This window comes from Geotrypetes seraphini, chromosome 6 (assembly GCF_902459505.1).
Source record: "Geotrypetes seraphini chromosome 6, aGeoSer1.1, whole genome shotgun sequence".
Lineage (NCBI taxonomy): Eukaryota > Metazoa > Chordata > Amphibia > Gymnophiona > Dermophiidae > Geotrypetes > Geotrypetes seraphini.
Window position 1 is genome coordinate 229,730,567 of NC_047089.1, and position 15,324 is coordinate 229,745,890.

Sequence of the window (15,324 nt, forward strand, 5' to 3'; positions counted from 1 at the left end):
GCTATTGGGCTTGATGGACCATTGGTCTGACCCAGTAAGGTTATTCTTATGTTATGTTCTTATGTGTATAGGACAATCAAATCATTGTATAGGATAATCAAGCCATTGTAACATCACTGATGAGGTTGGCTATGAGGCATTATGACATCACAATCTCAGCTCTGGAATGTTCTCATTGAGGTTCTGGATTATTGCTATTCTTTGAGATGTTGCTACTCGTTGGGTTTTGGCCAGGTACTAGGGACCTGGATTGGCCACCATGAGAATGGGCTACTGGGCTTGATGGACCATTGGTCTGACCCAGTAAGGCAAGTCTTATGTTCTTATGAATTCCTTAACATCACAAGTAAGGTGGAGCTACTTTGCCACCATCAAATAATGACAAAAGTACTAGCAGAAGATACATAAATGGTGTACACAAATTAGTCTAGTTTGATACCAGTAGTTTTCAAGAGAGGTTTTTTGCATTAGAGCACATCATGATTATTTTATGTATTTATTTATTTAAAAAACTTCAATTCTGCTTAAAACATATGCAGATTTCAATAAAACATCAAACCATCACAGAATTACAATCCTTCTCAAATAGTTTGCCATATAAATCTGTTGCAAAAGTCATCCATTCCAATGAAATGCCTTAACAAGCAAAAGGGTTTTTAACAGACTTAACTGTTCAAGTGTCTTGACTTAGAAAATTAAAGCCTCATATACTAATGTGTTTTAACCAGTTAATGTACATTAATTCCAGTTAAGTGCGTAGTTAGAAAATACACTTCTCCCTTTGTATTTGCGATTTCAGCATTCGCAGTTTTGATTAATCACGGTTTTTTTAGCATGCTGGCTCCTCCCCTCAAATTACGACAGCTTGCATAGATAAATTGCTGATTCCAAGCGTTTACAAAGAAAAATCGCCGATTCCCAGCACTTTGTTCACCGTGTTGTGCCTTTCATAGAAACATAGAAAGATGACGGCAGAAAAGGGCTACAGCCCATCAAGTCTGCCCACTCTACTGACCCACCCCATTAAGTCTGGGTGCTGATGACTTAGTTTCTTAGCTCGACCCTCGTAGTGATCCCACGTGGATGTCCCATTTATTCTTAAAGTCGAGCACGCTGGTGGCCTTGATCACCTGCACCGGGAGTTTGTTCCAGTGATCCACCACCCTTTCTGTGAAGAAGTACTTCCTGGTGTCACCATTAAAGTTCCCTCCTCTGAGTTTGAGCGCGTGCCCCCTTGTGACCGAGGGTCCTTTGGGAAAGAAGATGTCGTCTTCCACCTCGACATGTCCTGTGACATATTTAAATGTCTCAATCATGTCCCCCCTTTCCCTGCGCTCCTCTAGAGTATAGAGGTGCAATTTGCCCAGTCTTTCTTCGTATGAGAGACCCTTGAGTCCGGAGACCATTCTAGTGGCCATCCGCTGGACCGACTCGGCTCGAAGCACATCTTTACGGTAATGTGGCCTCCAGAATTGCACACAGTACTCCAGATGAGGTCTCACCATGGTTCTGTAAAGTGGCATTATGACTTCAGGCTTGCGGCTGACGAAGCTTCTCTTGATACATCCCATCATTTGCCTTGCCTTGGATGAGGCCTTCTCTACTTGTTTGGCAGCCTTCATGTCTGCACTGATGATTACTCCCAAGTCCCGTTCTTCTGAAGTCCTAGCTAGTGCTTCTCCATTCAAGGTGTATGTTCTACATGGATTTCTGCTTCCGAGATGCATGACCTTACATTTCTTAGCGTTGAAGCCCAGCTGCCATGTTGAGGACCAGTTTTCCAACATGATCAGATCCTGCGTCATACTACCCTTGAGACTGCTTTCACTTACTATATTACACAGTTTGGCGTCGTCGGCAAACAGTGCCACTTTACCCTGAAGCCCCCGGGTTAAATCCCTTATGAATATGTTGAAAAGAGATGGTCCCAGGACTGATCCTTGCGGTACTCCGCTGGTCACCTCCGATGTCTCAGAGAGGTTGCCGTTGACCACCACCCTCTGAAGTCTTCCACTCAGCCAATCATTGACCCATGCAGTTAGTTTCTCACCTAACCCCATTGATTTCATTTTGTTTAATAGTCTACAGGAACAGGCCAGGTCTCCCACCATGTTATTCGCGGTTTCGCCATTTTCACGATGGTTTTTAATAGAAAACAGCGAATAACATATGAAAAAGTTATTCAGTTTTTCTGTATTTGTGGTTCTGTTAATCTGTGAATAAGGAGGGAGAAGTGGTCCAATTGAGAACAGTAGGGCTCGCTTTATTTAACAGGTTTTAAATTGCATTTGTACTTAAAATGCTTTAACAAAGAGCTTGATTTTCAAAGTGAAAAGGGCAGCTACAGCTTCACAAATCTTCACATTTTTGTTCCTTTCTTAACATTTAGCGATCATTGGACCACCTCATGTAACTGTGATATCTCGAAACGGACTTCTTGACGTGAGTTTATCAGGTCCTATTCAGGAATATGAGCAGCAGTCCTTGCAGGAACGTTATGGTGCCAGCTGGACTTACAAGGTGCTGTACTGGAGAAAAGATGACCGTGTTCCACAGGTAAAGTCTGCTGAAATGATCCTTACTCTGTGTTTTAAGCTTCTTTATTTTTCACTAACTACGACAGAATCGTCACCATTTTTCCAAAAAAAGCTCAATGTGAAAGTCAAGATCAATTTTCAAGTTTGTTTATTTTTGATATACCGTCTTATCAAAACAAATGTCTAAACGGTGTACAGTATAAAGAGATTGTAGAAAACTGGTAAAATGGGTAAATAAAAACAATATTTTATCATATATTAAAATACTTGGCAAATTCACATTAACGTACATGAGACAAAAAGGAAGTTGGGAAGGGAGAAGTTGTTTAAAATACATCGAAGTAAAATTAATAAAAAAAAAGGAAGGTAAAAGGGAAATGGCAAGACAGGAAGGGGATCGCTTCAGAAGAAGTGTTTGATGCTTCAGAGCTTCACAGAAAGATCATTATTGGGCAAAGTAAAGCACACGCTAGGCATGGGGAATTCCTCCTCCAACAACACACAGATGGCCTAGTAGCTTGATGTGGTCAGGATCATTTACAAAAAAAAGTCACTCTAAATGTGTGTAGCAAAAACAAAATGTGACAAGGAGCAAAATGATTGCCAAGGTGATGGAAGAGAGCAAAGCCACATCACACCAGGCGCTTTTAGAGTACCTCCCCGCCCTCCAGCCTTCCTCTCTGCTTGTGTTCTGTTGGAGGCCAGGTTCCTGAAGAAGGGCTCCTCCCGAAACCAGCGCGGTTGAACCTTTCCTCCTGGCGCGGTTTTTCCATTGTGTAACAGTTTTGGATAAGTATTGTTTCTTTTGGATATGATTTTCACTTTTTGGCATGGTTTTTGACTTTGTTTGTGATTTTGTGTGAGTTTTTTGAGGGGGTTTGGCTGGCAGGGTTTGTGTGGGGGTCGCTCAGGTTGTTTGTGTTGAGTTTCATTTACTCACTTTGATTGTTGATTGGTTTGATTTCTGCACACACAGGGCGCTTGATGATGGTGTGCGGGTGGAGGCTTATGGCCTTGACCCAGAAGTGAAGTGTCGGAGCTGAGCTCCTATCACTGAGGGTTCACACTGAGAGCGCCCTATAACATCATATAATGTGACATGTTCTTTGACATATTACATTATATTTGGTTTGTAAGTTGTGAGCCAAGCTAGACACCTTGAGCTTCCCCCTCACAGACCTTGATGTGACTTGGTTGCCTTCCTTGTTTTTTCTCGCTTTTAGAGTACAGACAGTCCCCAGGTTAAGAACAAGTTCCGTTTTTAAAGCTGTTCTTAAGTCGGATTTGTATGTAACTCAGAACATGTAGATTTCAAGATTCTTGCTGTTTACCTTGCTGTTTTGTTCCCAGCTGACAAAAGGACCAATTGTCCCTCCCAGTGTTCCCTCTAAGATACAGCAAGCACAATCACACACTGTTCTTAATGTGGCCATGCATCATTCCTGACTCTACTACAGGAGAAATGTAGGAGTCTACTCAGTGAAATCAAGTGAAGCCACAACCGTGTTCTTAAGTACGAGTCGTACTAAAGTCGGGCATCTGTAACTCGGGGACTACCTGTAGTATAAATGGCATCAACAGAGGCAGGAAGACCACATGGCAGAGGGTTAAGTAACAATGCATCTGAATGTCCCTAAGGCTGTATGGGTTGGTTAAAATAAAATTAAACAGCAACAACATTAGCTGGAAGGTACAGACACCCAGGAAGAGTGCCAGCACAGCACCCAAGATAAGCTGGGAAGGCAGTAATACAGCAGAAGAGTGCCAATTCAGAAGCAAAATAAACCAGAGAAGTCCAGGCAATGTGCGTGGTCAGAGTAGTTAGAAAAACAAAGAAACCAGGGTTCAAAACCCACTTTTACCCCTTTCATAAGAACATAAGCAGTGCCTCTTCTGGGTCAGACCAGGGGTCCATCGCGCCCAGCAGGTCCAGGACCTGTATAGTAATCCTCTATCTATACCCTTCGATCCCCTTTTCCTTCAGGAAATCATCCAATCCCTTCTTGAACCCCAATACCGTACTCTGTCCTATCACAGCCTTTGGAAGCGCATTCCAGGTGTCCACCACCCTTTGGGTGAAGAAGAACTTTCCTAGCATTGGTTCTGAATCTGTCCCCTTTTAATTTTTCCGAATGCCCTCTCGTTCTTGTAGCTTTCGAAAGCTTGAAGAATCTGTCCCTCTCCACTTTCTCCGTGCCCTTCATGATCTTGTAAGTCTCTGTCATGAGCATGTGAGCAATTGCTCTTACAATCCAGGAGTCTGTGACCAGGCTGAGCAGGAATTCAAGGAAAAGTGCTGCACATAGCACCAGAACACATGTTGCTGATAACCCAAAAGAAGTTTATTTGCTCTGAAAACTACCCTGTTATTTCACAGGGTTAAGGAACAGTTAGACCAGTGTATCGCAAACTGTGTGCCACGGCAGATTCCAGGTGTGCCCTGAGATGCCGGTAGGGAGGAAAGGCGCCAGTGCGGGCTGACTGCTTACACCACTTGCCTCTTGCCTTGAGAGGCATGTCCTGTATGCAATCAGCTGGTGCCGATGACTCTCCTCCTCGCCGGCGTCTCCCCCTGTACCTCCCCTCCTCCAGGATCCCCCCTCCCCCCACCGGTGAAGTGACAGGTTCAGGGTCACGGCCGGAGGGCCTCCGCACACACGCGGATGCGTGACATCATCGCATCGACATCTGCGCACTTCCGGAAGCCTTCCAGCTGTGGCACCAGGTTTAGTGTGCTGCCACGCCAAAAGGTTTGCGGGACACTGAGTTAGACTTTTCACCCAACAAGCATTAAAGATTCTGAACAGAAATACTAGCTGCCCCACCCCAAACACAGGAGTCAGCCAAAAGTCTCTTTAGCACAGTTTTAACTCTGTCTCGCTCTTGGAATACAAGTCTTCACTCCAATATTTTGAGGGCGTACCTTAGCCACGCTACCAAGAACCTTCCTTCTCAACAGGCTGTCTCTTCCTTCATTCTTTCCCAGGGCTCCTCTCAGCCCTTAGCCAGGGAAAAGTTCTCTCTTACTGAGCTTCACAAGCTCAGGGAAGTCTCTTCCATCTGGGACCTCCTCCCGTAGGGACCTCCCTGAATGAAACCCAACTGAAACAGATATACTGCTCTTTGCCTGAGTCCCACCCCTCTGAGGAGTGTATGGCATAGTGGTTGGAGCTACAGACTCAGCACCCTGGGGTTGTGGGTTCAAACCCTGCACTGCTCCTTGTGACCCTGGGCAAGTCACTCAGTCCTTCATAGCCCCAGGTATGTTCGATAGATTAAGAACCCACGGGGACAGAAAATGCTGAGTACCTGATTGTAAAACCGCTTAGATAACCTTGATAAGCGGTATATAAAAACCTAATAAAACTTGACCTGCTCTTCCCTATTTGTACTCTGTAATTCGCTGATTGTTCAGCTCTCTTCACTGTAAACCGCCTAGAAGTTGCAAGATTGTAGCGGTATAGAAAAAATAAAGTTATTATTATTATTATTAGCGCCACCTTCTGAAGGATAGCCTAACTGCCTTCTCAATGAACCTGTGCCCTCTCCTGCTCATTGATAGTATCATTCATTAGGGATTGACTCCCTCGCAGAGTGTTGCTCATAGATTTTACATGGTCACTCACAAAAATACTTGCATATCTGTAAAATTGTTGTTTTTTAGAACTTTTTGCTCACTCGAAAGACATTTTTGAACTTGTCGCTTACATAAGAAAAAATTTGCATGCACCTGGCTAATCGTTAGAGCAGTGTATCTCAAACTGTGCTGCAGTAGATTTCAGGTGTGCCCCAACGAGATGCCAGTAAGGAGGAGAAGCACTGTGTGAGCTGACTACTTATAGGACGTGCCACTCACAGCGAGAGGCACGTCCTGTAGGCAGTGAACTGGCACCGACAACTCTTCTCCTTGCTGGCATCTCTCCTCCTCTCCCTGTACCTCCCCTCCTCCAGGATCCCCCAACAAAATAATGGGTTCAGGGTCACGACTAGATGGGCCTCAGTGCACTTCTGGGTGCCTTCCGGCCGGGGCATTGAGTTTAATGTGCAGGACACTGCCTTAGAGGGAACATTGCTTGTGACTTTAAGCAAGCCACTTTCTCTCATTGGCGCTCACATACCTACTTAGATTGCAAACTCTTCTCGGAAGCGAATTAATGTACCTGAATACTTTTTTGAATTTATTTACTTCATTTTTGAAGAAATCTTTCACCCAAGATGATGTACAGCAAGAACAATGCATGTGGATTTGAGGGGGGGGGGATTTCTTGTTTTTCCATTAAGAATATATAAATGATTGTCGTAAGATATTATTTTCATGTGGTATATATTAGTTGTATATGAATTTGGGAGGTGGGTGGGGGTTAAATCTTCTTGGTGTATGATATTGAAAATTTTTCAAGTGATGTATTATATTTGGTTGATATTTACTGTACACTTGATGTAAGTTTTAAAAATGAATAAAAAAATTATAAAAAAAGAACAATGCAATAGCAACAGACTATTACAGTAGAAAAAAAATCAAATAACAGTACAAAGTATGGCATAGTATACTACTTTTGTCAACACAATACACAGTAAAACATATTAAGTTAAAATGGATAATATATTGTCAGACAGCTGGAGCTCACAATGCGGGGTACCTCAGGGGTCCCTGCTTTTCCACATTCTATATAATGTTTATATGACCTCATTTGATCAGGGCTTTAACTGTTTTGGGGTAAAGATCTATTCATATGCAGATGACATGATGCTGCTAGAACTGTAGATGATGAATGGAAAATACGATATTAAAGATATCCAACTGTATCACATTGATAAAACAAAAGTAGGACTCATGATTTTCAACTTAATACGGATAAGACCAAACTGTAATGGTTAAATCCTGAAGTCTATTCCTGATGAATCAAAACTGTCTGATGGTTTGTCTCTGAAGGTAGATCGTTCTTTGAAGATATTGGGTGTCATTTACCAGAATTCCATAACATCACCTCACAACCTACTCCTAGGAGACATAAACCTCCATCTAGAAGATCACACCTCTAATCAAGTACTAAATTTTCTCTCATACCTCAAAGCACTGAACTACCAGATCCTCAACCCCCAACCCACACACGAAAAAGGCCACCAACTAGATGTCGCTGCTTACATGACCCAACACCCTCACAAACCCAAAATCCATATCTCAAATGGGACCTGGCACCCCTCCCACTGGTCAGATCACTATAAATACACATTTAACATCAACTGGCCTCAAAGCATCAACAAGCAACCTCCAAAAAAAACCTCCTTCAAAGCACGCCAAAAAATCGAACCCTCCACATTCTGGGATAAAGCAGACCACGCCATCAACAACATAGCCCCCAACGAATTTACATCCCAATGGCGAACCATAAGCGAAACCATCCTGAATGAGCTAGCCCCAGAAAAACTAAAATTTAAAATATGCAGACCTTCTGATAAATGGTTCGACTCCGAACTTCTCCAAGAAAAAAAGCTATGCAGACAACTTGAAAGAGACTGGAAAAAAAATAAGAGCTCTGAACACTCTAAAACAGCATGGAGAAATCAAATTAACCAATACAAAACCAAACTCAAGGAAAAACGGAAAAACTACTACTCCAAAATGATAGGCACAAAAACCCCAGACACAAAAAAGCTATTCAACCTAGTAAAGAACCTCACTGATACCAAACCTTACCTTGCCACACAAGGAATCCACCCACCGACAGCAATCCACCTAGCAGACCATTTCAAAAACAAGATCACCAACATCAGAACCGCATTCATCAACACACACACCCATCTCGAAAAGATAACAACAAACCCATCAACAGGGGAAGCCATTGTTGCAGACAGAAGCTGGTCCAACTTCCCAATCCTACTTTGGTCGGATATGAATCGACTATACAATAAATACAGCCATGCCTCCAGCGACCTAAATAATTGCCCCACCTACCTGTTATCAAACGCCTCCATCACATTCAAAACTAACTTCATGCTATGGATTCAAACCACATTGACAGAAGGCCAATTCCCACAGGACCTAGGAGAGATTTTAATCACTCCAATCATGAAAGATCACAAAGGCCCAATAGATAGCCCCGCCAACTACAGACCTATCGCTTCAATACCAATATACGTTAAAATAATAGAAGGTCTAGTAGCTCAATACCTCACTAACTACCTGGAAAAACATAACTTACTCCACCCCTCACAATCAGGATTTCGAACTAACCATAGTACAGAAACACTACTTGTCTCACTTCTAGATGCAGCCCGGCAACACATCAGTAAGGGAAAAAAGATGGTGTTAATACAACTAGACCTCTCCGCAGCATTTGACCTAGTTGACCACACCATATTACTACAAATACTCGACACCATAGGGATCTCAGGCAAGGTCTACAATTGGTTTCAAGGGTTCCTCAAATCAAGAACCTACAGGGTAAAGTACAATGATATAAAATCAGAGCCATGGGCAAACCCCTGCGGAGTTCCACAAGGATCTCCACTCTCACCTATGCTCTTCAACCTCTTTCTCTCCTCCCTAGGAGCCACTCTAGATAACCTAAATGTCACATCCTTCAGCTACGCAGACGACATCACCATACTCCTCCCCTTCGACCCATCAGATACCACCACCACAACAAAGCTGGAAACAACCTTAGATACAGTAGAAAAATGGATGATGGATCACAAACTAAAACTAAACTCAGAAAAAACAAAATTCCTCTTGCTCGAACAGGCCAAAACGCCAGCCATCACAGAACTGAAAATCAAAAACACCAAATACCCAATACAACCCGAATTAAAACTCCTAGGAGTTATAATAGACAGATGCTGCACAATGCAGTCCCAAATCAACAAGACGACCCAGAAAGCCTTTCTAACCATGAGAAATCTACGTAAAATCAGAAAATTCTTCAACCCAGCACAATTCAGACTAATTGTCCAATCCCTAGTCTTAGGTCTGCTGGACTACTGTAACTCCCTCTATCTTCCTTGTCCAGCCACTATGATAAAAAGACTCCAGACCATACAAAACACCGCCCTCAGACTGATCTACTCACTCAGAAAATATGATCACATAACTACTGCCTTCTTAGACTCCCACTGGTTACCCATACAAGCACGAATTCAATTCAAGTTCTACTGCCTATTATTCAAAGCGTTACATGGCTCTTCCCCTTCCTACCTAAACAACCGCTTATACCAGATCTCCACCTCAAGACACAGAAGAACCCCAAACCCTTTTACCTTTCCCCCACTCAAAGGCACACTACGCAAGAAATTGTTTGACAACCTTCTGGCAACACAAGCAGCAAAACTCAACCATACCATCTCCAATCTGCTGACAACATCGGACGACTTCAAAACATTCCGAAAAGAAATCAAAACCCTGCTTTTCAAAAAATTCATCCAAATATCTTAACCATTCTTCACCTACCTCAAGATATTACGTCCCCAAATAACCCACCTAAACACCTTCCAAGCAAACAGACCCAAAAATTAGATGGTAATCTTACCTACTCTAACAATATTCTCTTTGTCCATATCACACAGTTCAGCACTGTCATTTTACTATCCAACCCCTAAATCCCCTTAGGAATCTATCCAGCTATCTCTCCTCTGTCAAAAAAAAAAAAAAAAATTGTATCTTCACTGGAAAATGTCCAGTCAAATCTTTTGTAATCCGCCTTGAACTGCAAGGTATAGGCGGAATAGAAATCCGTAATGTAATGTAATGTAATCTTAGACACTACATTCTCTTTAGAACAATACAATAACAAATTTATAGACCACATAACCCTAAGTTCAATGCGGTTAACAAAAGATTATGCTATAAGAAAATACAAAGATAATGTAATACACAGAGATTAGTTAGCCAAAAATTTGGAGAGAAGTTTCGTCAGGGGTCTATCCACCACCGCAGCCATCCACCTCATATCATGTGTTATTTGTAACACATGATATGAGGTGGATGGCTGCGGTGGTGGATAGACCCCTGACGAAACTTCAGTGAAACATGTCGGATCTCACCACACAGTCCGTATTGAGAAGCGAAATCTCACCATTACCAAGATAAGTAGTAGCAATAAGTTAAGAAAGGCACAAAATTTAAATTAAGGAGGCCGGTGAGGATTTTACCACTCGTATCTCCCCGTAGCAACACCTTGGTGGGACGGAGGAGTGGTGGTTCTGAGGTCTCATACAAAGTGTTTCAAAATAATGTGAATACACAGGTTAAACCATTTATTGAATGAGGAGGGAGAATTGTGGAGTACCTTAGAAATAACTTTAGGCAAAATTGATTGGATCTTTCTAAGGAAACATTGAGCCAATTTCATATAGTTTTAACTTAATTAATAGGCTTAATCAGTGCGGATATTGGCACAACACCTCACAGTCGGTCTTAATTGGACTTAATTGCCTAACTTGAACATTTTGATTCTATACAAGGTAGGCGCCTAACCCAAAGTGCCGACACTAAAAGTGTTAGGGGTGGATCATGGACATCATCTTGAGTTGGGTGCCTCTTTGTGAATCGGGTGCCATTAGGCTCTGATATGGGTGCCTAACTTAATAGGTTTAATCAGTGCTGATATTGGCACAACACCTCACAGTCGGTCTTAATTGGACTTAATTGCCTAACTTGAACATTTTGATTCTATAAAAGGTAGGCGCTAACCCAAAGTGCCAACACTATAAAAGTGGGCATGGTTAGGGGTGTCTCATGGACATCTTCTTGAGTTGGGTGCCTCTTTGTGAATCAGGTGCCATGAGGGTTTGATATCAGCGCCTATCTTTAGGCATAGAAAACCCTAGCATAAATTCGGGACACCTAAATGTTAGGATGCTGAGTGTCACCTAAGCACGATTCTGTAATAGGTGCCCAAGATTTATGGAATTGGTGCTGATATTGACGCCTAACTTTAAGCAAACTTTATAGAATTAGGGCCTTTATGTCAGGTTGCTTATTAACTGCTCCGACATCTTATGGTTTTTCTCTGATATTTCAGGTTACAGAAGTAGTCACTACCCAGACCACAGAAACGTTGTCTGACCTAGATCCCTGGACAACATACTGCCTCCAAGTTCAAGCAGTTGTTGATGAATATAACCAAACTGGGCATCTCAGTGATGAGCACTGTGAGAAGACGACAGACGATGGTAATCTGTTTAATGTGACAGTTTTTAAGCCAACAAGCTAGCTCTTGACTGTTTGGCTTTAAAATATATTAAGATCTGTACTCAAAAGTGTCATGCATTAAGACAAATGTCTAGGGTGAGAGAGACAAGGTCCACTAACTTAGCAGTTTGATGAATAACAAAAAGTGGGGAAAAATGCAGAGGACTGCTTTATTTCCATCTTGACATTGTTGATCTGTATTCTCGGTGGTGTTTCTGACTTGGGCCCATATGCTCAAAATTCACCGTTCCTTTAACAATCGATGCTAAATCAGGTTTAGCCTGTTTAGTGTTCACATATTTGGGCTGTTGATGGCCAAAATGGCTAATCGTGGTCTTTTTTGTGGTTTCTAGCAGCCTCCAATAATCGTATGTAAATAGATTACAACCAGCTTATCACTATTAAAATGAGCACACCGATTGATGCCCAGAAGATGCACAAAATTAAGCACCAGTTTTTAACGCTCCAAAATCTCTGATAGGTCTGGAGTAGTGCTGCCCGATTCACGATTCGAATCGGTTCACCGATTCACTTCGGGTGAATCGATTTGAATCGATTTAAATTTTTAAAAAATTAGCTTCCCGATTTGGACCCTCACCCCCTAAAGCAGGAGTGGCAGCGCTGCTCTTGCTGGCTGGCCGCTGCCGTACCTGTTTTAGAGGGCGAGGAGACAGGGTCAATCGGGAAGTGCTGCTGTCTAGTTTCCCTCCTGGCCTCCCCGAAGGACTGCCTGCCCTGAAAGACTGCCCCCCCCCAACGGGAAGGCCTCCTTGTTCCTCCTAGCCTCCCCGAACCGTTTACCTTATAGCTTGAGCCTGCAGCCGAAGATCGCGCTTACAGCGTCTTTGCAGTGCTTTGAGCTGTTTCCTCCGCTGCGATCCTGCCTCTGACGTCAGAGGAGGGGCGGGACCGCAGCAGAGGAAACAGCTCAAAGCACTCCAAAGACACTGTAAGCGCGATCTTTGGCTGCAGGCTCAAGCTATAAGGTAAACGGTTCGGGGAGGCCAGGGGGAACACGGAGGCCTTCCCACGGGGGGGGGGGATCTTTCCGGGGGGGCAGTCCTTCAGGGGGTGGGACAGGCCTTGGGTGGTGTAGGCCTTCAAGGGGGGGAACAGATCTTTAAGGGGAGGGGATAGGTCTTGGGGGTACAGGCCTTTAAGGGGGGGACAGGCCTTCAAAGGGGGGACAGGCAGGCTTTCGGGGGAGGCAGTCCTTCAGGGGGGTGGGACAGGCCTTGGGGGGGTGCAGACCTTTAAGGAAGGAACAGGCCTTCAAAGAGGGGACAGGCCAGGTATGGTGGCATAGGCCTTCGGGGGGGGGGCAGGCCTTCAGGGGGCAGTCCTTCAGGGGCTGGGACAGGCCTTGGGGGGGGTGCAGACCTTTAAGGGGGGAACAGGCTTTCAAGGAGGGGACAGGCCAGGGATAGTGGCATAGGCCTTCAGGGGTGGGACAGGCCTTGGGGGTTGTAGGCCTTTAAGGGGGGAACAGGCCTTTAAGGGGGGGTGCAGATCTTTAAGGGGGGGACAGGCCTTCAAAGAGGGGACAGGCCAGGGATGATGGCATAGGCCTTCAAGGGGGGGGACAGGCCTTCAGGGATGGGGGTACAGGCCTTCAGGAGGGACTGACCTTCAGGGGAGGGGGGGCCTTGGTGTAGAAGTACACAGAGGGAGGGAAGGGGGTTCAAAGAGATGTGCATATGCTGGAACAAACACCTCTCCCCCACCCCCCACCCCCCGACAACAGCCCACACCACCCGAAATTTAAAAAAAAAAAAAAAGCGGCAGGAGAGAGAACTACTCTCTCCTGCTTTGACTGCCCGGACCCCCACTCCTCCATCCCATCCATCTTTAAATTGAAGATTGTCAGGAGAAATGCCCACTCCCTTCTGCCACAGGGGCCCCCTGCAAACCCCCCAACTTTAAATTAAAGATTGGCAGGAGGGATGCCCACTGCCTGCTGCTGCCGGGCCCCCCACTCACGAACCCCCAACTTTAACTCTTCAAAATGGCGGGTCTTCCCCCCTCCCGGTGCATCCTGGGATGCGAAGGGCCTAAAGCTCTAATTGGCCAGGTGCCTAAGGCCCCTCCTATGGGCTTTAGAATTGGGAAAAGAGAGAAGCTTCATTAGAGCTAGAGTTTCACTGGAAATCCCACCTCAAATCCTTAGTCAAGAGAACAAGGAAATCAAGAGAGGAGCCCCAGATGGTGCACATGAAGGTGTGTTAAGCACTTTCCAATCTCTCAAGGCAGGAGTAAGTTGTTGGTTTGAACCAAATGCGGGAAGAAGGAAAGTTTTGTAAAGATGAAGAGAGAGAAATATATACAGATAGTGAGCTGAAGATCGGATAATGCTGTAATTGTATGTTTTACAGGGAAGACACCAGAGTGGGTAATTATCATCTTATTCCTGGTATCCATGGCTGTCACAGGGGGACTGGTCACTGCAAGTTTCTTTGCCATACTGTACATTTACAAGAAAACAAAATATGTCTTTTTCCCAGCATTCTCACTTCCACCGCACCTAAAAGAGGTTTGTTTTACCTTCGCAGAGAAACTAAAAAAATTTGTTTGTTTTCCTACTATATGAAATACAAGACTGGTCTTCTCATGCTCTCTCTTTTAGCAGCCTCCCAAAATGTTTTCTTTGCTTTGATGTTGTGTTCCCTCACCCAAATAAACAGCAGTTCTGTCTTAATGGGTCTATCCTTTTCTTCTCCATCCAAGTTCTTCAAAATTAATCAGTTGGATTATTGTTTTAAGAACCTTGATTCATCCGCATGACTCGTCCTGCAGAACCGTCAGTGATTTTTGCTTTCTGTGGTCTTGTTCCCATCTATTCATCTCTTCTCCTCCTGTTGTCTTCAAACTTGGTACTCCTCTTTTCTTATAGTCCTTCACCCATCCCAGACTCTATTCTGTATTTGTTTCATTTACTTTCCTTGTGTAACAGAACTAGCTACAGGTACTCGTTGACTTACAACCTATTCAAGTTACGACTGTTCGACTTTACGACGCATTTACTACAGTTTCCCCCGCCAGCTTTTAGCAGCCCCAGTCTCCCGCACTCACAAGTCTCGCCACGCAGCAGTAATAATATAAAGAGGAGGTGCCACAACAAATGTTCACCACAAAGGGATTGTACTGTGCTTGACTTAGAAAGTAAGAAAATGTTGATAAAATATTACTTTAAGATGATTACAGTATCATTACCCAGTCTAATACAGTATGCTTATCTTAGTCTAACATAGGCCGAATTGCGTCCCAATCAACTTACGACCTGTCAGTCGGAACCAATTACGGTTGTAAGTCGACGAGTACCTGTGTTTGGAATGGATAGACATGCATCACTTGTTTATGCTTTCCAAAAGTACAAGGACTAGAGGGCCTACAGTGGTGCTTCCAAGTAGTACATTTAAAAAAAAAAATTTGTGAAAATATTTACATGCAATTAAGCTCTGGAATTCAATGCTAGAAAATGCGGTAAAAGCAGTTAAGCACAGCAGAGTTTTAAAAAGGTTTAGATAAGTTCCTAAAAGAAAAATCTATAAGCTATTATTAAAGTGGACTTGGGAAAATCCACTGTTTATTTCAGGAATA

At 43.8% G+C, this 15,324-nt stretch overlaps 1 protein-coding gene across 2 annotated transcripts in view; it reads left to right on the forward strand.

Annotated features, from left to right (window-relative positions):
* Positions 1 to 15,324, forward strand: part of IL10RB (interleukin 10 receptor subunit beta) — a 75,015-nt gene that overhangs the window by 39,473 nt on the left and 20,218 nt on the right. For both annotated transcript variants that reach the window (XR_004539905.1, XM_033948991.1), the window contains exons 4-6: positions 2,390 to 2,556; positions 11,558 to 11,708; positions 14,100 to 14,257. Coding sequence is in view for 1 of the 2 variants with exons in the window: in XM_033948991.1 (XP_033804882.1) it covers positions 2,390 to 2,556; positions 11,558 to 11,708; positions 14,100 to 14,257 (476 nt within the window). In the remaining variant the exon portion in view is untranslated. The remainder of the gene's footprint in view (positions 1 to 2,389; positions 2,557 to 11,557; positions 11,709 to 14,099; positions 14,258 to 15,324) is intronic.